At 48.0% G+C, this 23,370-nt stretch overlaps 1 protein-coding gene across 1 annotated transcript in view; it reads left to right on the top strand.

Moving 5' to 3' along the window:
• The window catches only part of LOC139280579 (GLIPR1-like protein 1), a 56,267-nt gene that overhangs the window by 6,304 nt on the left and 26,593 nt on the right, over nucleotides 1-23,370 (top strand). The window contains exon 2 of the mRNA XM_070900092.1: nucleotides 7,590-7,838. Coding sequence (XP_070756193.1) covers nucleotides 7,590-7,838 — 249 coding nt within the window. The remainder of the gene's footprint in view (nucleotides 1-7,589; nucleotides 7,839-23,370) is intronic.

A 23,370-nucleotide genomic window follows, 5' to 3' on the forward strand; every position in this document is an offset into this window, starting at 1 on the left:
GTCTACTGTGCATGCTCCATGTTTCTGAGCCATACAGGAGGGCAGGTATTACTACAGCCCTGTAGACCATGAGCTTGGTGGCCGTCTTGAGGGCCTGGTCTTCAAACACTCTTTTCCTCAGGCTGCCGACAGCTGCACTGGCGCACTGGAGGCGGTGTTGGATCTCGTCGTCAATGCCTGCACGTTGATAGGAGGCTCTGGAGTTATGGGAAGTGGTCCACATTGTCCAGGGCCGCACCGTGGATCTTGATGACAGTGCTGTGCAGTAAGGACAGGCTGGTGGAGGACCTTTGTCTTGCTGATGCTTAGCGTAAGGTCCATGCTCTCGTACGCCTCAGTAAATATGTCGACTTTGTCCTGGAGTTTAGCCTCTGTATGTGCGCAGACGCGTCTGTGTACTGTAGCTCGACGACAGAGGTTGGGGTGGTCTTGGATCTGGCCTGGAGACTGCGTAAGTTGAACAGCTTCCCACTGGTTCTGTAGTTTAGTTCCACTCCAGCGGGGAGTTTGCTGGGCGCAAATTGCCTGCCGTGTTTCGTATATTACAATAGTGTCTACACTTCAAAAGTACTTCGTTGGCTCTAAAGTGCATTGGGACGTACGGTGGTCATGAAAGTTGCTGTATTAATGCAAGTGTTATGTCTGTAATGCACCTATGAATGACTCCATGTGTTGTACTCAAACTGAAGTGACTTTGGTCCTTTATTCGTAACTCCAGAGTGAGCCACAAGCATGGTGGGTAGCCTTTTATACTGGGCCCTGCACACCTATGCAGGTGATCCTCAGGTCTCCCATCGCAGTGCCCTCTCCACCAGTTGCATCCACTCCCAAAGCAAATGCTCTACTCGGAACTCCTGCACGGCGGAGTGGGTGGGACTGGTTTGCCGCACGCTCTTTCCGTTGCCTGCGTTTGATTCTGCACGCTCTCGGCAACGAGACTCAAGGTGCTTAGCGCCCTCCCAAATGCGCTTCCTCCACTTCGGGCGGTCTTTGGCCAGGGTCTCCCAGGTGTCAGTGGGGATGTTGCACTTTATCAGGGAGGCTTTGAGGGTGTGCTTGTAATGTTTCCTCTGCCCACCTTTGGCTCGTTTGCTGAGCAGGAGATCCGAGTAGAGCGTTTGCTTTGGGAGTCTCGTGTCTGGAATGCGAACAATGTGGCCTCCCCAGTGGAGCTGATCAAGTGTGGTCAATGCTGGGGATGTTGGCCTGGTCGAGGATGCTAATGTTGGGGCGCCTGTCCTCTCGGGATTTGTAGGATATTGTGGAGACATCATTGGTGGTATTTCTCTAGCGACTTGAGGTGTCTGCTGTACATAGTCCATGTCTCTGAGCCATACAGGAGGGCGGGTTTTACTACAGCCCTGTAGACCATGAGCTTGGTGGCAATTTTGAGGGCCTGGTCTTCAAACACTCTTTTCCTCAGGCGGCCGAAGGCTGCACTGACACACTGGAGGCGGTGTTAAATCTCGTCATTGATGCCTGCTCTTGTTGATAGGAGGCTCCCGAGATATGGGAAGTGGTCCACATTGTCCTGGCCATGCCGTGGATCTTGATGACTGGGTGGCAGTGCTGTGCGGTAAGGACAGGCTGGTGGGGGACCTTTGTCTTGCTGATGTTTAGCGTAAGGCCCATGCTTTCATACGCCTCAGTAAATACGTCGACTATGTCCTGGAGTGCAGCCTCTGTATGTGCGCAGACGCAGGCGTCGTCCGCGTACTGTAGCTCGACGACAGAGGTTGGGGTGGTCTTGGACCTGGCCTGGAGACGGCGGACGTTGACAAGTTCCCACTGGTTCTGTAGTTTAGTTCTGCTGCAGCGGGGAGCTTGTAGACTGTGAGGTGGAGCATGGCAGCGAGGAAGATTGAGAAGAAGGTTGGGGCAATGACTTAGCCCTATTTGACCCCGGTCCGGACGTGGATTAGGTCTGTAATGGATCCGTTGGTAAGGATCCAATGCACTCCTGACTGGCGGCTCACGTTCTACCCTAATTAAACTTGAGGTCAACCCATGTTCTAACTCGCACCAATCCCGTTCACCCATCACCCCTGTGCTCGCTGACCTACATTGGTTCCCGGTTAAGCAACGCCTCGATTTCAAAATTCTCATCCTTGTTTTATGCACAGAGTGTATTAACCTGAGTGGTCTTAAACAGAGTGGTTTATTTGGGAATTTGGAAAGAGTGGGAATTTCTGGTAAGTATTGATAAGTAGAAGCTGTAAATAGTGAAATTTAGTTTAACACTTTGATTTAAACCTGTTTTAGAATTTTAAAAACTAGTTAACAGAAGCTGCCTGCCAGCGGCAGTTAACTGTCACTCAACTGTAAGTGTTTGTCCTGAATAGGTGCAAATCACCGAGAGCAGGGTGGCTGAGTCATCATTTGTAACTTGGGTGAGGCTCCTCATCATCATAGACAGACCCTCGGAATCGAGGAAGACGTGCTTCCACTCTTAAAATGAGTTCTTAGGTGGCTGAACAGTCCAATACGAGAACCACAGACTCTGTCACAGGTGGGGCAGATAGTCGTTGAGAGAAGGGGTAGGTGGGACTGGTTTGCTGCACGCTCTTTCCGCTGCCTGTGCTTGTTTTCTGCGTGCTCTCAGCGATGAGACTTCAGGTGCTCACCGCCCTCCCAGATGCACTTCCTCCACTTAGGGCGGTCTTTGCCAGGGACTCCCAGGCATCAGTGGGGCTTTTGCACTTTATCAGGGCGGCTTTGAGGGTGTCCTTGTAACGTTTCCTCTGCCCACCTTTGGCTCGTTTGCCGTGAAGGAGTTCCAAGTAGAGCACTTGCTTTGGGAGTCTTATGTCTGGCATGCGAACAATGTGGCCTGCCCAACGGAGCTGATCAAGTGTGGTCAGTGCTTCAATGCTGGGGATGTTGGCCTGGTGGAGGACCCTAATGTTGGTGCGTCTGTCCTCCCAGGGGATTTGTAGGATCTTGCAGAGACATCGTTGGTGGTATTTCTCCAGCGCCTTGAGATGTCTACTGTACATAGTCCATGTTTCTGAGTGATAGAGAATTCAAACAGGCTCATTTAGACAGACTGTGAAAATTCACAGACCCCCAAGTCAAGGCTGCTACATGCAGTTCGGCATGTTGCATTAACTCATCAATCAACTTGACATTTTCGGACCTTGGGTAGCGAGCCAATTAAAACGTTAAAAGACTTTCAATTGAGCCAATAAGGTCAAAGAAGGCGAGTTCTTTTCTGTAAATTGATCCAGGCATAAATACAGCCATTTTGACCATGTGGTTTCAGTAAGACAAAGGAACTGGCAATCAGCCAGCAGATTGTTGCTCTCTGCCAAGATTAAAGAAGTTAAAACTACCATCGGAGTTCGTATTTCATTGGAAATTAAGAGATCTAACAATTTTGGTGCTGCGAGCAGGGTCACTGAGGAAAGAAACTGAATTTTGGACATCGGACCAACATATTGAGGTAAGTACACCTCTTTTAAAAAAATAGTCCTCGGTCAAAAGTCTAAATTCGCCTCTCCTTCTACTCGATTCCGAAAGCCTCCGGTTTGCGAACCCTCCGGTTGGTAGTCGGCTCGAGGTCCCATAGACGTCTAAACTTCGGCGGTGTGTTAGTTAATTAATCATCGACCTATTGATCGGCGAGAGAGCTTACGACTCGAGACCCCAGTAAAGAAATGACACAGGAGATAAGAACAAAGAATTGCCTACAACTGTTAAAGGTGGGCAGGCACCACCTGAAGTTTCGCTAGATTTAATTCTCGAACAGTTGAAAGAATACATAGAGCAACAATTCAACTTATCTAAAACCTGTATTAAGATCGAACAAAAGTACGGAACCTCCAAAGGACAATGGTCCTTGGATGAGATTAAAAGGGTCTGGGGAAAAACGACCCGTATGAAAAATAAAGAGCGAACTAGATGGTCCCTAGCGGTTATGGGACAGATTCGAAACCGGAATTAAATTATAATGCGTTCCCAACATGATCGAGAACTGACCAGTACAAAGGATCAATTGCAAGCAGTTTGCACAGCTGCGACAGAAAAAGCTTGAACTTGAAAAGCTGGAAGCGGAAGTTAAAGATCTTAAAGGTGAAATTAAAGAATGGAAAAAATCATTAGGTCAAGAGACAGTAATAGGAAAAGGAAAATGTATTGATCAATTCCCAGGGTACCCATGTTTGGATAAATTAAAAGTGCAAACCCGAAGACACGACCGAGGAATAGACACGGTTTCTGAATCCTCCGACAATACAGTGTCGGAGGATGATGAAGAATTAAGAGTGCGCTTTGCCCCGTTTAAAAAAAGACGAGTTGTAGTCAAATCAGAAGAGACTGCGGATGAGGGCGGAACCAAAAAAACAAAGAGAAGGGCGTATGCAGAATACTTAGTTCATGCTCCGGCAGACCCAGAGAAAATTAATAAATGGTCCAAGGAATTGCCCAATCCACAGAAAGGGGGAGTAAAAATGTGGGACCAATTGGACCGCTTAAGAAATATATATCAACTTCATCCCTGGGACGGAGTGCAAATTTTGACCATAATGGTGCCAAAAACACAGGGAAGAAAATTGCACGACAAGGTAGATGAAGCTTTGGGGCAGGATGAGCAAGAATTAGACGCAGGATGGGAGGCAATTAAACACTGGCTGCAAGCCTTCAATCCAGCTAAGACAGACTGGGGAAAAATTGCAGCCTGCCAACAGAAAGGAACAGAGGAGGTCCTTGAGTATGACGAGCGGTTTAGATGCACGTGGCTAGAACATTCGGGTATGAATAATACGGATGAGGAAATGGATGAACAAGTGTTTGGACCCCTGAAAGCAGCTTTCGTGGCAGGTCTAAAGCCAGAACTGTCCAAAATGCTTAAGGTAGTGTTACCGGACTGGGAAGGTAGAGGAACTACCTTTGCAGCATTGGTGGATCGATGTAACCAATTAGATCGGGATATGGGAGCTAAAGTCCGAGCTGTACAGGCTATGGGATGGAAATCCCAGGATTCCGATAAACAGTCATTAAGAAAATTACCCGGAAAATGTCATTATTGTGGGAAAGAAGGTCACTGGGCCAAGACGTGCAGGGCGAAACAGCAAGGTCGTGGCTGGGGAAGAGGACGCAGCCAGGGATACAATTCAGCCAACAAGCCAGGCTTGTCACAAGATAACGACCTCATAGAAGCATTTAAGCGACTGACAATACAACAACAGAAGGAGTTACTTGGGATAGCAAAAAACGATTAGAGCCCACCCTGGCCCCCCTCCTCGCACTAATACAACAAAGGGGAGATGGGCTATATATAACTGTGAGGGTGGGCGATAAGGATGTGGACTGTCTTTTAGACACAGGGGCGGAATTAACATGCTTACCCCTACAATATGGAGACTTTTTGCCGTTGGATGGTAGGGCACGTACAGCCTATGGAGTTGGAGGCCATAAAATGGAAATTAAAAGGACAACACCGGTACTTATAGGGCTGGGTCCACATGAACTAACCATGCCGGTCTGGATAGGCCCAGTAGATCAACCCCTTTTGGGAATGGACGTTCTAATCCAAGTAGATTCATCGTTGCAATTCGAGGATGGTCGGGTGACATGGTCAATTAGAACTTTGAAGAAAGAAGAATTGAAGGAACACCCGATATGGGCTAAAGATAAGAACGATTGTGGCCTACTCCAGATGGAGCCTGCGTCATTTACCGGGACCAAACCTCCATGCACTAAACAGTATCCCATCAGTCCAACTGCCATCGCGGGAATCTTACCGGTTATTCAGCAATTGGAGAAACAAGGGGTGCTTATTAAAACGCATAGCTCCTCCAATAGCCCCGTGTGGCCGGTACAGAAATCTAATGAGACTTGGCGTTTGACTGTCGATTATAGGAAAGCTAACCAGTGTATTGATCAAAAAGCTCCTTTGGTCGCAGACCCCTCCACCATTTTTAATGCCCTCAAACCGGAACATAAATATTTCTCGGTTATAGATATGGCCAACGGATTTTGGTCGGTGCCTCTGGCACCGGAGGTTCGACAGTGGTTTGCTTGCACTGTCCAAGGACAACAGTATACTTGGACCTGGTTACCGCAGGGTTTCCGCAACAGCCCTACGGTATTCCACATGGCTTTACAAAGCCATTTGCGAGAATTACCTCCTCTGTCATCCACAGTCATCCAATATGTAGACGATATCGTGCTAGCTTCAAACACGGAAGAACAGCATGAACAAGATCTACGAGCTCTGCTGGATCACCTTCGGCTGAAAGGACATAAAGCCAGCATCGACAAAGCACAAATATCCCAAGAAGAGGTTGTATACCTGGGACAAAAGATTTCACAAGGAAAGAGAGAACTTACCCAGGATAGAACTGCAGCCATTCGGGCTGCTAAAAACCCCACCACTATTCAGGAACTAAGGTCTTTTTTGGGATTGTGTAACTTTAACAGAAATTGGATTGACTCCTTCACACAGCTTGCTCAGCCATTGAATGATATTTTAAAGGGGAAACATGCCTCTTAAGAAGCCATCACCCTCACTAAAGAACAGCAAGAGGCCTTCCTGAGTTTGAAAAAGGCTTTGTGTTCGGCACCAGCTCTGGGAATCCCCAAAAGTGGTAAGCCATTTACCCTGTTTGTTCATGAGAAAGAAGGATATATGACAGCTATACTGACACAAGAACATGGGGATCGGCAAAGACCTATTGGCTATTATTCGGCAAAACTGGATGCGGTAGCCCTCGGATGGGGAAGTTGCCTAAGGGCCATGGAAGCTACATGTTGAGCGGTAATGATCACTGCGGGTCTAGTCCTCGACCAAAAGCTGATTGTCAAGGCTGCTACATGCAGTTCGGCATGTTGCATTAACTCATCAATCAACTTGACATTTTTGGACCTTGGGTAGCGAGCCAATTAAAACGTTAAAAGACTTTCAATTGAGCCAATAAGGTCAAAGAAGGCGAGTTCTTTTCTGTAAATTGATCCAGGCATAAATACAGCCATTTTGACCATGTGTCTCAGTAAGACAAAGGAACTGGCAATCAGCTAGCAGATTGTTGCTCTCTGCCAAGATTAAAGAAGGTAAAACTACCATCGGAGTTCGTATTTCATTGGAAATTAAGAGATCTAACACTGAGCCATACAGGAGGGCAGGTATTACTACAGCCCTGTAGACCATGAGCTTGGTGACCGCTTTGAGGGCCTGGTCTTCAAACACTCTTTTCCTCAGGTGGCTGAAGGTTGCACTGGCGCACTGGAGGCGGTGTTAGCAATGTTGCCGCACAGCCAGCTTGAGGTCCCATGCAGCCTGCGAGCTGGCTTCACGGTGCAAAAAAACACGCATGCGCAGAAGCTTGAATGGGTCGTGCAGCATGGCCACCCAAAAATTGGGGGGAATATTGCTTGTCAGTAATTGAGAGTATGGGAATAGAGGTCAGGGGACTGGCAGTTATTATGGATAGGCGAGCTTCTTTGAAGGAAAATGATTAGGGAGGCTAGGAGGGCAATGAATTCAGACGAGGATGTTTCTTAGTTGAGATGGAGATTGATATCACCATGGCAGAGGAGTCACTTTGTGAAGAAATGTGATAGCATTGTTAATTTTCTGTTTCTAAATCTAGACGTGGGATGAAGCTCTTGCTAAATCTGCACGCGCATGGGGCAAAAATTGCATCTTCAAACATAATCCAAGCCTGCAACAGAAAGGAGCAGTGCATCCAACCTTCTTCCCTATCGGAGAAAACATCTTTATTTCATCGGGCGGTTTCAGTGCTAAGCAGGCTATTAAACGATGGATTGCTGAAATGTCTTATTATGATTACTCTACGAACAAATGCAAACCACAACAAATGTGTGGACATTACACCCAGGTAATATTCACATTTCTTGTAGATATTCTGTTCCATTTAATCACCTAGTGAAGAAAATCTTATGTCAATTATGATTATTCCTGTCTTTTGCAATTGCTGCATCATGTGCATAATGGAGATAATTTGGTTTTACTTAGTCCTTTGCTACCAAAATGTAATTCGACAACAGGGGAATTAATCCGTTGCATTTAAGTCACGAGATTTTCATTTGTAACAAGCATAATTTATAATATGCTTGTAGTGAATTAATTTCAAGGAAACAGTTTACACAACGGCTTAATTGGCACTAAATTAGCTAGCAAATGTGTGCAATCCTTACAGCATTTTAATTTATTTACATTCATCCAATGTTATAACTAGGGACCTTTAAAATCAGTTTCTACTGATTCTCACCAATAAATTCCTAGTTATTTTTAGGGTGATGAAACCATAATTCAGGATTTCTTCCTGAATTTAAGGGAAAAATTCATGAAATATCCAATTTTAAAAAAAAACAAAGTTCAGGTCCAGAGATGCGCACGCATTGCATCCTTATTGTCAGGGTGGACACTGAAGAATCTTCATAAAACTACAGCTATGTTATTAATGTGGATATGGTAGCATAGGGGTTATGATGAGTCACGCCAAAGTTATGTCTTCAAATCCTATCATAGTAAGTTGTGAAACTGGATTTAATAAAGCTGGTCATTTGTAGCCTAACACCAGATGAAATGATGCCAAAAGCCACCAGATTGTCGTAAAAATCCAACTGGCCACCCTATGCCTGTGACTTCAGTCCCAGACTATGTGCTTGACTCATAATGTGTTCAGGGCAATAAATATTGCCCTGCCAGTATTGTCCCCATTCCAAGAGTAAAAATAAACAATGAATACAATGTGTATAGTAATTGCAATATACTACTAATAGCACATGCTTCTATGAAATATTAGCACCAACTATTTCATCCATGTGCTTCATGATACTATAGTGCTGATATGCTACTTCAAGCATACATTTTAGAACTCATTATTTTACAATACATAGTCCATTCATAAATACTGTAGATGTATTTAACTGCTAAAGTAGCTTGACAATAGTTTGTAATTGTGGACACTTGTATACTTTTGGAACCTCCAGTGAGGCCCATAAAAGTGGTATTTGTGAGCTGTGTAAGTAATATGTGTTGCCATTTAACTACCCTGATAGTGTCTCGCTTGTTTTCTTGATGATCAAAATAAAAACTGACTTCCTCTGAATTTATCCAGGTTTTTTGGTCTTTACCCCTGATTTTTGCTTTACCAATATTAAAACCAAAATCAAAAAAAGTACCCAAATAACTTTAAAGGTCCTTGGACATAACCGAGCAATAACTCTTGATTGATTCAGTCACAACAGGGAAGATTCCAATATGCATTTCTTCCTTTGCAGAAACAGGAAGAAGCAGTTAAGTCCAACAGATACAGATGACAAACCCACCTGCTATCTGCTCCTCGCATCCTATAATTCCTATCATTTTGAAAAACATAGCTAAATAGTCGATCTTTGGCATTACGCACAGAGTTAAGACCAAGTGTAGTCTTCAGATGAGGCAGGGTTAGAGGGAATGCAACATAATTTAGTCCCTATTTTGAAGTCATACAATCTGTCCTTTTTTAAATATAAATTCCTATGCCTACATTTACAGTGGAAACTACCAGTGTTCCCTCTAATTTTGTTTTTGGTTGCGCAGCACCTTTAATGGGCTGCATGGCCCATTCAAATTTCCGCACATGCGTGTTTTTCCCAATGTAAAGCTGGTAAACTGCCTGTGGGGACCGCCAGACCAATGCGTGGTGCGCAGCTTAATGGAAACATTGGAATCTACCTGTATATACTCGTCGCACTGCAATTACAATCTTTTGCCAGTGTCAGTGCTGGGGCAGGTGTAATTACAATCTGACAAGTTTTACGTTGACAGTTTCCATTATAAATGTGGACGTCAAAACTTACCATGAATAAGATGACAGGAACTGTATGTAGTACCTGTATTAATACATTGTCTCTTGGATCCATTTACATTATCTGTCAACAGTTTTTCTGGTACATGTTCCATGATTCATCTTACTCTTGGGGGGGGGGGGGGTGGGGTGGGGGTGAGGGTAGGTGTTTCTGGTTCTCTGTCTTTTCTTTGCTGCTTCCCTTTTTGTCTTTTATGCTTCTCTTTCTTTAACTCTTTGTTTCTCTGCATGTGTTTTTCTCACGTGCTTCTGCCCCTCTGTCTTTTTCCTCTCCTTTTGGATGAGAGCTGGTGGATGCATGGCATGGTGTGATAGAGAAAGGAGCCACCAATGGCTGCAGACTGCATTTAGAGGGATGCAGAGAGAATGGACTCTTAATGGTGAAAAGTTGATATAGAAGTGGAACAGAAATGTGACAGTAAGGTGTTGCACACAGATACAACAACAACTTGTAGCGCTTTTAACTTGATGAAATGTCCCACGGTGCTTCACAAGAGTATTGAGATTTTTAAAAACTTTGACACTGAGCCGCATAAGTAGAACTTAGCGCAGGTGACCAAAGGCTTGGTCAAAGGGGTATGTTTTAAGGAGCGTCTTGAAGGAGGAAAGAGGCGAAGAGGTTTAGGGAGGGAGTTTCAAAGCTTGGGGCCCAGGCAGCAGAAGGCACAGCCACCAATGGTTGGGTTGAGCAATTATCAGGGATGCTCAAGAGGGCAGAATTAGAGGAGCACAGACATCTCGGGGGTGGGGGCGAGGTGCAGTTGTGGGGCTGGGGGAGATTAGAGATGGGGCAGGGCGAGGCCACGGAGCGATTTGAAAATGAGAATTTTGAAATTAAGGCGTTACTTAACCGGAAGCCAATGTAGGTCAGCGAGCACAGGGGTGATGGGTGACCGGTTTTGGTGCGAGTTAAGATGTGGGCAGCCGAGTTTTGGATCACCTTGCGTTTATGTCGGATAGAATGTGGGAGGCTAGCCAGGAGTGCGTTGGAATAGTCAAGTCTGGAGGTAACGAAGGCATGGATGAGGTCTCCAGCAGTGGATGAGCTGATGCAAGGGCGGAGTCGGGCGATGTTACGGAGGTGGAAATAAGCGATCTTAGTTATGCTGCGGATATGTGATTGAAAGCTCATTTCAGAGTCAAATATGAACAGTCTGGTTCAGCCTCAGACAGAAGTTGGGGAGAGGGATAGAGTCGGTGGCGAGGGAACGGAGTTTGTGGCAGGGAACAAACATAACGGCTTTGGTCTTCCCAATATTCAATTGGGGAAAATTTCTGCTCATCCAGAACTGGATGTTGGGTAAGCAGTCTGACAGTTTAGAGACCGTAGAGAGGTCGAGAGCAGTGGTGATGAGGTAGAGCTGGGTGTCATCAGCGTATATGTGGAAAGTGAGGCTGTGTTTTCGGATGCTGTCGCTAAGGGACAACATGTAGATGAGAAATAGGAGGGGATCAAGGATAGATCCTTGGGGTATACCAGAGGTAACAATGCAGGGGCGGGAAGAGAAGCCATTGCAGGTGATTCTCTGGCCACGATTAGATAGATAAGAATGGAACCAGGCAAGTGCAGTCCCACCCAGCTGGACGACGGTGGAGAGGCGTTGGAGAAGGATAGAGTGGTCAACCATATCAAAGACTTGTAAAGTAATAAATAGGTAGATGTGGTGGGTGATGAACTATCATGGCAGCAGTATTGTGTAGAAACTTGGGGGTTGGTGGGGGAGAAATTCCCCAGCACCCTGTTTGGGGGCAGTAACCCAGTCTGGGAGAACCTTCCTGCGCCCAGCCCGCCCTGCCTCGGCTGCAAAGCTGGAGTTACCGCCCCTAGTAGGAAGTGGAGTGCAATGTTGCACGTTCCACATCCTGTTGAGGCGGATCCGGGGTGCTACTCGGGCGGGATCGGCAGCGCTTCGCGTTTCAACGCCCCTCCCCTTCCATTAAAGGGTAGGGCTGCAGCGCACTCTGCACGGCCACTGATGGCCTCCCCTGGGTCACCAAGGCAGCGTGGTGCCGCAGCACAGCACCGCAACAGAGCGCCAGACTGCATGATGGCAGCATGGACCACGCCACGGAGCGCTAACATGGGCCGACCAGTGAGTTGGCTAAAATGGTGGCGCAGTGTACCTCCTCTTTATATTCCGCCCCGTGTGCAGAGGTTGGCCTGGTTCACGACCCGCAATGTTGGTGCTGACACCACCCGTGAGGCAGAAAGGGGTTTCTGCGCACGGTGATGATGTCATCGCAGGTTGTGCGGCAGCCCAGGGTGTTGCCAGCGGGGTACATGCTACCATGCTCGCGCCTCTGCTAACTCCCGCGGGAGCTGGTAGCGCGTCCACCCCCACCCCGGGCGAAAACAGGCCCCCTGGAGGTGCACAAGAGGGGAATTTCGACCCCTTGGTTTTCTATAATATTATTGGGCAGAATTTTTATCGTGGCGGGGTGCCACGGTTTTGTGAAATATGATTCGTGAATAACAAAAGTCAAAAATAATTAAATGGCATGAGGAAAAATACAGGTACTTAATGAGAAAACTGAGATTTGTGGAAGTTCAAAAAGGGGAATTGATGGGTAATCGCACAACAGATGGGGCCAGATTTTCAGCTGATGTGTGCCCCATTTAGCGCCTCGGCAGGGTAGAAAAATGATTTTTTTAGGCAGGGGGCATGAAACGAGGCGCACAAGATTCTCGCCCGGGCGGAATTTTCGCCAATGTTTTTGCAGCGGTGCTAAAACTTACTGTCATCCAAACTTACTGCCCGACCGTTTGGATGACGTAAATCATCGTGCATCGCTGTGCTAACAGCCCGGGCAGAACTTTCGAGCATTTTGCCCAATTTAGTATCCGCCCAGAAAAACCAGGCGGACCGGGGCGCGAACGGCGCCATGTTGAAAACTTAGGAGAAAGTTGCAGTTGTGGGTGATTAAAAGGATACTGTTGTTACGGCATACTTTTGATTGTGAAGTTTATGTGAGTTTCTAGTTTGTTTTATAAAGGACATTTTAAAAGATCATTTACAATGTAATCGAAGAGGTTGCAGATGTATGGGGAAGATGCCATACTCTCCACCCCCACGAGTTTACAGGGAACATCGCTCGTACCTCCAGCTCTCTGAGGCAAAGTGCATTGGAAGGCTGCACTTCCGAAAAGAGGTGGTCACAGAGATGTGCCAACTCATATAGGCAGACCTACAGCCTACCAACTGCCCGTCAAGGTGAAGGTGACTGGCACTTGCCTTCTATGCCTCCGGCTCCTTTCAGGCATCAGCAGGGGACATATGCACCAGCTGGCAGCACGCTACATATTGCTGCATTTGCCATGTGACTAATGCACTGTATGCACACAGAATGGACTTCATAAACAGAATGCTGAGGTTTTCCAAAACCAAAAGGGATTCCATTCCATGAACGTTCAGATTGTCTGCGACCATACTCAGTTCATCATGGCAGTCAATGCCCAATATCCAGGGATTAGTGTCTCACGCATGTTCCAGCGTCAACCACAATCCAGAACTGGATGTTTGGGGACAAAGGTTACGACCTCGCCACCTGGCTCATGACCCCCCCCCCCCCCCTCGGAATGCTCAGACAGAAGCCGAGCATCGCTATAAAGAGAGCCATGCACCCATACACAACATAGTTAAACAGACAATTGGAGTGCTCAAGCATCACTTCCGATGCCTGGACTACTCTCCTTGGCAGGTCTCTGAGGTGTGGTGTGCTGTATGCTACACAACTTAGCCATCATGAGGGAACAGGAATTGGCAATGGGGATTTCAGGACCACCTTAGGAGAGAGGGGGGAGGAGTAGGAGGAAGACGAGGAAGAGGAGCCTGCCGAGAAACGCATGCCACCACCACAACCACAGGGGAGACATCGTGGAGATTTCGCCGCTGCAAAAACCTTACGTCGGCAGCTCATAATTGAATGCTTTGCTTGAAGAGTGAACGACACGTATGAGCGTTACCTGGCTATTGTATCCCACCATGTTGACTATTCCCCCTCTTATTCTGCAAAGGAAACATTACACAGGAATGGTTAAGGTGAACAAAAAAATATATTAAACATTGTAAAATTGTAAACTTTGTAACCTTCTGTCATGTATGTACTTTTGGGACCACTTGCCACTAGATGACATCACTGTTGGATGCCATTGGGCTGCACGCACATGTGTGCAGCCCAAGTATAAAAAGCCAGCCATTTTGTATATTAGTCACTTTGGGCCTTAATAAAGCAGAGCCAAGGTCCTACCTCTTGGAGTTGAATAGTACACAGTCTAACAGTTATTGCATACACAACATTTGGCAACGAGGCAACAAGAATCTTTGCATGCAAAAATGAGCATAATTGGATTGTTGGAACGATTTGTGGAAGGAGAATATTGGGCAGACTTTGTGAGCCGTTTGAGCCAGTTCTTTGTGACCAACAAATTGGAGGAGATCGGTGACGCAGATCAGCGCCGGGCAGTGTTCCTCACGGTTTGTGGTCCAAAAATTTATGATCTGATAAAGAAGCTACTCCTGCCTGTTAGTCCAACGGAGAAGACGTATGAAGAATTGTGTACACTGGTACAGGACCACCTGAAGCCAGATGAAGGCATCGTCATCTCGAGATACAGATTTTAGTCGCACGTTCGCTCAGAGGGTCAGAATGCGGTGTAATTCGTTGCCGACCTGAGACGTCTAGTGGGACCGTGTAAGTTTGGGGCTGTGTTGGCAGACATGCTACGGGACTTCTTTGTAATTGGCATCACCATTACAAGGTGATCCTGCGTAAACTACTGGCGGTGGAGACGTTGGACCTGAACAGGGCCATCGCGATCGCTCAGTCATGCATGACGACAGATAGAAGTCTAAAACAGTTATCAGTGAAAATTCGAAACTCGGCAAGTACTGTAAAAATGATTGATTCAGCGTTCGACAGAGCGGCACATGCAGGGCCTACCCAACTGTGTACGCAAAACCTGTGGCTGCTCAAACTCCGCTAGCGGGAATGCATCTGATTTCTCCGTGTTGGCGTTGTGGGGGAAATCGCCGTCACCAGCAGTGCCGATTTAATTAATATAGTTGCAAAGGCTGTCTGAGAGTGGGACATCTCCAATGCAAGTGTCTGCAGATGAGCAAGCGTCAGGAGGATGATGGTCAGACTAGCGTGGATCCGGATATGCAATCCGAGATACCAGAGGAGGAAGTGTATGGACTGTACTCGTTCCTAACTAAGAGCAAAATGATAATGATCAACGTGAAATTTAATGGGATGCCGGTATCGATGGAACTGGACACGGGGGCGAGTCAATCGCTAACGGGCATTCGACAAGCTGTGGGATACTAAGGCTGTGTGGCCCAGGCTGAGTCCAGTCAATGCCAAGTTGCGCACGTACATCAAAGAACTCAGAACAATTAAAGTGTCGTATGATGGTGCAGTTCACGAGTTACCGCTATGGATTGTCCCAGGCAATGGCCCAACACTGTTCGGCAGGAATTGGCTTGAAAAAATCAGATGCGATTGGAACAACATCAAGGCGTTGTCGTCGGAGAAAGATACATGTGCCCAAGTACTGAGCAAGTTCCCCTCACTGTTCAAACCAGGCATTGGCAACTTCACTGGAGCCAAGGTGCAGATCCACGTGGACTCGGATGCAAGACCCGTCCATCATAAAGTTCGGGCAGTGCCGTATATGATGTGGGAGAAGGTCGAAATCGAACTGGACAGACTCCAGCGTGAAGGGGTCATATCACCGGTTGAATTTAATGAATAGGCCAGCTCCATTGTTTCTGTGCTGAAAAGTGGTGGCCAGCCCCATCACTTGAATGGGCCAGCCCCATTGTTTCTGTGCTGGAATCTGTGGAGACTACAAGGCTACGATCAACAGGGTTTCGAAACAGGATCAGTACCCGTTAACGAAGGATGATGACTTGTTTGCAACGGCAGCAGGGAGGAAGTCTTCACCAAACTGGACTTGATGTTGGCCTACATGACACAGGAGCTGGTCGAGATGTCGAAGAGACTTACGTGCATTAACATGCATAAAGGACTGTTTATTTATCACAGGTATTCGCTCGGAATTCGCTCGGCTGCAGCAATATTTCAGAGGAACATGGAGAGTCTACTGAAGTCCATTCCCAGAACCGTCGTGTTCCAAAATAACATCCTGATCACAGGTCGTGACTCCGAGGAACATCTGAACAACCTGGAAGAGGTTCTACATCGTCTGGACAAAGTGGGACTCAGACTAAAATGCTCGAAGTGCGTCTTCATAGCACCAGAGGTCGAATTCCTGGGGAGGAAAATTGCTGCTGATGGCATCAGGTCCACGGATGCGAAAACAAGGCCATCAAGAATGCACCCAAGCCGCAGAATATGATGGAGCTGCGTTCGTTCCTGGGTCTACTCAACTACTTCGGTAACTTCCTACCTAAATTGAGCACCTTATTAGAACCACTGCACATGCTGCTAAGAAAATGCAACAATTGGGTGTGGGGTGCATCTCAAGACAGAGCTTTTGAGAAAGCCACTAATCTGCTTTGCTCTAACAAGCTGCTGGTACATTATGGCCCATGTAAACGTTTAGTATTGGCCTGTGATGCTTCGTCATATGGAATTGGTTGCGTACGCCAACAAGTTAATGAGTCGGGTAAACTTCAACCAGTCGCGTACGCTTCAAAAAGTTTGCCTAAAGCAGAAAGAGCCCACAGCATTGTAGAGAAAGAAACACGAGCCTGTGTGTATGGGGTTAAAAAGATGCATCAGTACCTGTTTGGTCTTCGGTTTGAACTGGAGACAGATCACAAGCTGCTTATTTCATTGTTCTCTGAAAACAAAGATATCAATACCAATGCTTCATCCCGCATCCAGAGGTGGGCGCTGACATTATCTACTTATGATGGTCACTCGCCATAGACCTGGCACTGAGAATTGTGCCGATGCTTTGTGCCGTCTACAGTTGCCCACACTGGAGGTGGAAATGCCACAACCGGTGGACCTATTGTTAGTTATGGATGCGTTTGAGAGTGAAGGAACCGCTGTCATGGCTCAGTAAGTTAAGACCTGGACCAACCAGGACACAATTTTATCAGTGGTGAAGAGTCGCATCCTCAAAGGTGATTGGTCTGCCAAACCCAAGCAAATGTGTGAGGAGATCAAACCTTACATTCGTCGCAAAGACGAACTGTCTATATTCAGTCAGATTGTATACTGTGGGGCAATCGTGTTGTTATGCCCAAGAAAGGGAGAGAGAAATTTGTATGTGAGCTACGTAGCACACATCCCGACATTGTAATTATGAAAGCCATCACCAGGTCTCATGTATGGTGGCCGGGAATTGATTCTGAGCTGGAATCATGTGTGCACCAGTGCAACACTTGCATGTAGCTCAGCAAAGCACCAGTGCAATCGCTGCTGAGTCTGTGGTCATGACCGTCCAAACCATGGTCCAGTATCCACTTAAACTTTCCAGGTCCCTTCCTAGGTGTTGTGTATCTGTAAAACATGCACTCCCATGTTCCGCCACCAGGGAGCTCATCCCCTGAAGTCCCAAGAGATCCCAGCATCCCCTGGGAGCACTGTATATAAGCCAGCCCGTAAGGCCTGTTCCTCACTTTGGAGTATCTTAATAAAGACTGAGGTCACTGTTACTTTAATCTCCCTGTGTGCAGTCTCATCTGTGTTAGGAACACAATAACTGGCGATGAGTATATGAATCCAACGCAAACTGGGCATCCTGGAGGAGGACTGGGAAGCCTATGTCGAACGGCTAGACTAGTACTTTGTAGCCAACGAGTTGGACAGAGAAGGAAGCGCTGCAAAAAGGAGAGTGGTCCTCCGCACGGTCTGTGGGGCACCGACCAGAGCCTCATGAAGAATCTTCTGGCTCCGGTGAAACCCACAGATAAGTCGTATGAGGAGCTGTGTACACTGGTTCGGGAGCACCTTAACCCGAGGGAGAGCGTGCCGATGTCGAGGTATCGGTTCTACACGTGCCAGCGATCTGAAGGTCAGGAAGTGGCGAGCTACGTCACCGAGCTGAGGCAACTTGCAGGACAATGTGAGTTTGATGGCTACCTGGAGCAAATGCTCAGAGACTTTCTTGTACTGGGCATTGGCCATGTGACCATCCTACAAAAACTTTTGACTGTAGAGACACCGACCCTCAGTAAGGCCATTGCGATAGCACAGGCATTTATGTCCACCAGTGATAACACCAAACAAATCTCTCAGCACACAAGTGCTAACAATGTTCATAAATTAACTGCAACTGTGTTTGCGAGCAGAAATGTACAGGGCAGAACCCACGAGTCTGCAACTGCCAGCAGGCCTCAGGTGACCAGATGACTCGGAGTCCCCAACAAAGGATGAATGCAAGGCAATTCACACCTTGTTGGCGTTGTGGAGGCTTCCATTCAGCCTATTCATGCCGCTTCAAAGGTATGTTTGCATGAGCTGTGGAACAATGGGGCACCTCCAACGAGCTTGCAGACGAGCTGCAAGCTCTGAAAAACCTGCTAACCACCACGTGGCAGAGGAAGACCGGTCCATGGTGGACCAAAGCAATTTCGAGCCTCAGAGAGAGGAGGCAGATGCTGAAGTACACGGGGTGCACACATTTTCGATAAAATGTCCACCTATAATGCTAAATGTAAAATTGAATGGCTTACCCATAGCCATGGAACTGGACACTGGTGCTAGCCAAACCATCATGAGTAAAAATATGTTTGAGAGACTGTGGTACAACAAGGGACTCAGACCAGCCCTGAGCCCCATCCACACAAAACTAAGAACGTACACCAAAGAGCTCATCACTGTCCTGGGCTGCGCCATGGTCAAGGTCACCTATGAGGGCACGGTGCACGAACTGGACTCTGGATTGTCCCGGGCGATGGCCCCACACTGCTTGGAAGGAGCTGGCTGGGCAAAATCTGCTGGAACTGGGATGACATCCGAGCGCTATCACATGTTGATGAGGCCTCATGTACCCAGGTTCTTAAGAAATTTCCTTCCCTTTTTGAGCCAGGCATTGGAAACTTTTCCGGGGAGAAGGTGCGGATCCACTTGGTCCCAGAGGCATGACCCATTCACCACAAGGCGCGAGCGGTACCTCACATGATGAGGGAGAGAGTGGAAATCGAGCTGGATAGGCTGCAACGCGAGGGCATCATCTCCCCAGTGGAATTCAGCAAGTGGGCCAGCCCGATTGTTCCAGTACTCAAAAGTGATGATACGGGAAGGATTTGCGGCAATTATAAAGTAACTATTAATCGTTTCTCACTACAGGACCAATACCCGCTACCTAAAGCAGACGACCTATTTGCGACGCTGGCAGGAGGCAAGACGTTCACCAAGCTTGACCTGACTTGGGCCTACATGACGCAGGAGCTGGCGGAGTCTTCGAAGGGCCTCGCCTGCATCAACACGCACAAGGGACTGTTCATCTACAACAGATGCCCGTTTGGAATTTGGTCGGCTGCAGTGATCTTCCAGAGAAACATGGAGCGCCTACTCCAGTCGCTACCACGCACGGTGGTTTTTCAGGACGACATATTGGTCACGGGTCGAGACACCGTCGAGCACCTACAAAACCTGGAGGAGGTCCTCCAGCGACTGGGTTGCGTAGGGCTGCGACTGAAGAGGTCGAAATGCATCTTCATGGCAACAGAAGTGGAGTTTTTGGGGAGAAAGATCGCAGCGGACGGCATTCGGCCCACAGACGCCAAGACAGAGGCTATCAGGAACGCGCCCAGGTCACAGAACGTCACGGAGCTGCGGTCGTTCCTGGGACTCCTCAACTATTTTGGTAACTTCCTACCGGGATTAAGGACCCTCTTAGAGGCCCTACATGTGTTATTGCGCAAAGGTGAGAACTGGGTATGGGAAAAAACCCAAGTAATTGCTTTTGAGAAAGCCAGAAACATTTTATGCTCCAACTAGCTGCTTGTATTGTATAATCCGTGTAAAAGACTTGTGCTAGCATGTGATGCGTCGTCGTATGGAGTCGGGTGTGTATTACAACAAGCTAATGTTGCGGGGAAGTTGCAACCTGTCGCCTATGTCTTCAGGAGCTTGCCTAAGGCCGAGATGGCCTACAGCATTATTGAGAAAGAGACATTAGCGTTAGTGTTCGGGGTAAAGAAAATGCATCGGTACCTGTTTGGCCTCAAATTTGAGCTGGAAACCGATCACAAGCTCCTCATATCCCTGTTCGTTGAAAACAAGGGGATAAATACTAATGCCTCAGCCCGCATACAAAGGTGGACACTCGCGCTATTAGCATATAACTATACCATCCGCCACAGGTCAGGCACCGAGAACTGTGCGGATGCTCTCAGTCGGCTACCATTGCCCACCACGGGGGTGGAAGTGGTGCAGTCTGTAAACTTGTTGATGGTGGCGCAGCCCGCAGACTTGTTGATGGTCATGGAAGTGTTTTGAAAATGATAAATCACCTGTCACGGCCCGCCAGATTAGGACTTGGACCAGCCAAGATCCCCTGCTGTCCCTAGTAAAAAACTGTGTACTGCATGGGAACTGGGCCAGCATCCCCGTTGATGCTGGCCCAGCTAATCAAGCCATTCCTGCGGCGAAAGGTTGAGCTGTCCATTCAGGCAGACTGCCTGTTGTGGGGTAACCGCGTAGTGCGACCCAAAAAAGGCAGGGAGACATTCTTCTCGGATCTCCACAGCGCACACCCGGGTATAGTAATGATGAAAGCAATAGCCAGATCCCACGTTTGGCAGTCCGGTATCGACTGACTTAGAGCCCTGTATACGGCAATGTCGCGTGTGTGCTCAGTTGAGCAACGCCCAGAGAGGCACCACTAAGTTTGTGGTCCTGGCCCTTCAGACCATGGTCGAGGATCCATGTCGATTATGCGGGCCCGTTTCTCGGTAAAATGTTCCTGGTGGTGGTGGATGCTCTTTCAAAATGGATTGAATGTGAAATAATGTCAGAAAGCACCGCCACCATCACCATTGAAAGCCTGAGGGCCATGTTTGCCACCCACGGCCTGCCTGACATATTCGTCAGTGACAACAGGCCGTGTTTCACCAGTGCTGAATTTAAAGAATTCATGACCCGCAATGGGATCAAACATGTCACCTCGGCCCCGTTTCAACCAGCTTCCAATGGGCAGGCAGAGCGGGCAGTACAAACAATCAAACAGAGCCTTAAACGAGTCACGGAAGGGTCACTCCAAACCAGCCTGTCCCGAGTACTGCTCAGCTACCGCACAAGATCCCACTCGCTCACAGGGGTGCCCCCGGCTGAGCTACCCATGAAAAGGACACTTAAAACCAGACTCTCGCTGGTTCACCCCAACCTGCATGATGAGGTAGAGAGCAGGCGACCGCAACAAAATGTAAACGATGGTCGCGCCACTGTGTCACGAGAAATTTCTCAATTTCTCATGACACAGTGCTAAACTATGGACATGGTCCCAAATGGATCGCGGGCAAGGTGATAGCTAAAGAAGGGAGTAGGGTGTTTGTAGTCAAACTAGACAATGGACAAATTTGCAGAAAGCACCTGGATCAAACGAGGCTGCAGTTCACAGACTGTCCTGAACAACCCACAGCAAACACCACCTTTTTCGAGCCCACAACACACACCCAAAGGATCAACGACACCACCCCAGACCAGGAAGTCAAACCCATCATGCCCAAGAGCCCAGCAAGGCCAGGCTCACCCAGCAGCCCTGCAGGGCCAACAACACGCCAGCCCAGCAAGGGCACAGCTAACACACCATAACAGACATTTATACCGAGGCGGTCCACCAGGGAAAGAAAGGTTCCCAACTGCCTCACCTTGTAAATAGTTTTCACTTTGACTTTGGAGGGGGGGGGGGGGGAGTGATGTTGTGTATCTGTAAAGAATGCACTCCCATGTTCCGCCACCAGGGAGCGCATCCCCTGAATTCCCAAGGGATCACAGCATCCCTTGGGAGCACTGTATATAAGCCAGCCCCTAAGGCCTGTTCCTCACTCTGGAGTATCTTAATAAAGACTGAGGTCACTGTTACTTTAACCTCCCTGTGTGCAGTCTCATCTGTGTTGGGAACACTAATATGTCCTTACTATACAGTAGAAATGCACATGAGGTCCATACTTGAGAGAAGGTCACTCTGTGACCAGTAACCTTTATTAGCCAGCACTGATGTGATGAAGGTGGGTGGAGCTTCCCCTTTTATTCCTGAAAGTCAGGTTAGGAGTGTCTCCCACAAGTTCACCACCTAGCGGTCAATGTTCTCATGGTGTACAACTTAGGTCAGTTTAGACATGGGTTACAATGACAGTTAAATACATGACATCATCTCCCCCCCAAAGTCTTATTGGGATCACAGGTTAAGTCTCTCTGGTGGTTTACATTCCGTTGTAGAGTGCCTGAGTTGGGGCTCCGGTTGTTGGGCGCTGGCCTGAGTGTCTGCTGTTTGCGGTGCCTCAGGCCTGTCCGGACTGCCCACAGTGACTGGGCTCTCCTCCGCTTGGTTCCGGTGTTCGGTCACCTGTGGAGGAGTGAACTCTACATCGTGTTCTGCCTCTGCTTCTTCTATGGGGTTGCTGAACCTTTTTATTTGATCCACGTGTTTGTGGCAGATTTGTCCATTGGTAAGTTTAACTACTAGAATCAATCCTATTCCCCTCTTTGGCAATCACAGTGCCTGCGAGCCATTTAGGCCCTGCAACGTAGTTGAGGACAAAGACAGGGTCATTGATATCAATACATCGCGCCCTCGCATTCCCGCCATGGTAGTCACATTGTGACTGGCGCCTGCTCTCAACAATTTCTTTCATGGTGGGGTGTATAAGAGATAACCTGGTTTTGAGCGTCCTTTTCATTAGCAGCTCTGCGGGTGGGACCCCTGTGAGTGAGTGTGGTCGGGATCTATTGGCCAACAGGAGGCGTGATAGGCGGCTTTGTAGGGAATCCCCTTGGATTCTCAGCATCCCCTATTTGATTATCTGCACTGCTCGTTCCGCCTGGCCATTTGAGGCTGGCTTGAACGGTGCCGTTCTGACATGATTGATACCATTTCCTGCCATGAAGTCCTGGAATTCAATGCTTGTAAATCAAGGGCCATTGTCGTTGACCAAGACGTCCGGTAGACCATGGGCGGAGAACATTGCCCATAGACTTTCTACCGTGGCAGAGGATGTGCTTGAATTGAGAATGTCACACTCGATCCATTTGGAGTAGGCGTCTACTACAACCAAAAACATTTTTCCAATGAAAGGACCTGCGTAGTCCACATGGATGCGTGACCATGGCTTGGCGGGCCAGGACCAGGGGCTAAGGGGGGCTTCCCTGGGTGCATTGCCCAGCTGGGCAGACGTGTTGCACCTGCGAACACGAAGTTCCAGGTCTGCATCCATTCCTGGCCACCAAACGTGCGACCTGACATTTGTCTTCATCATGACAATGCCCGGGTGCTCATTGTGGAGTTCTCTGATGATCATCTCTCTGCCCATCTGGGGCATAACTACTCGGTTTCCCCATAGCAGGCAATCGGCCTGAATCGAGAGTTCATCCTTGCGCCGGTGAAATGGTTTGAATTCCTCAGGGCATGCCC

The sequence above is a fragment of the Pristiophorus japonicus genome, chromosome 15, assembly GCF_044704955.1.
Source record: "Pristiophorus japonicus isolate sPriJap1 chromosome 15, sPriJap1.hap1, whole genome shotgun sequence".
Classification (NCBI taxonomy): Eukaryota; Metazoa; Chordata; class Chondrichthyes; family Pristiophoridae; genus Pristiophorus; species Pristiophorus japonicus.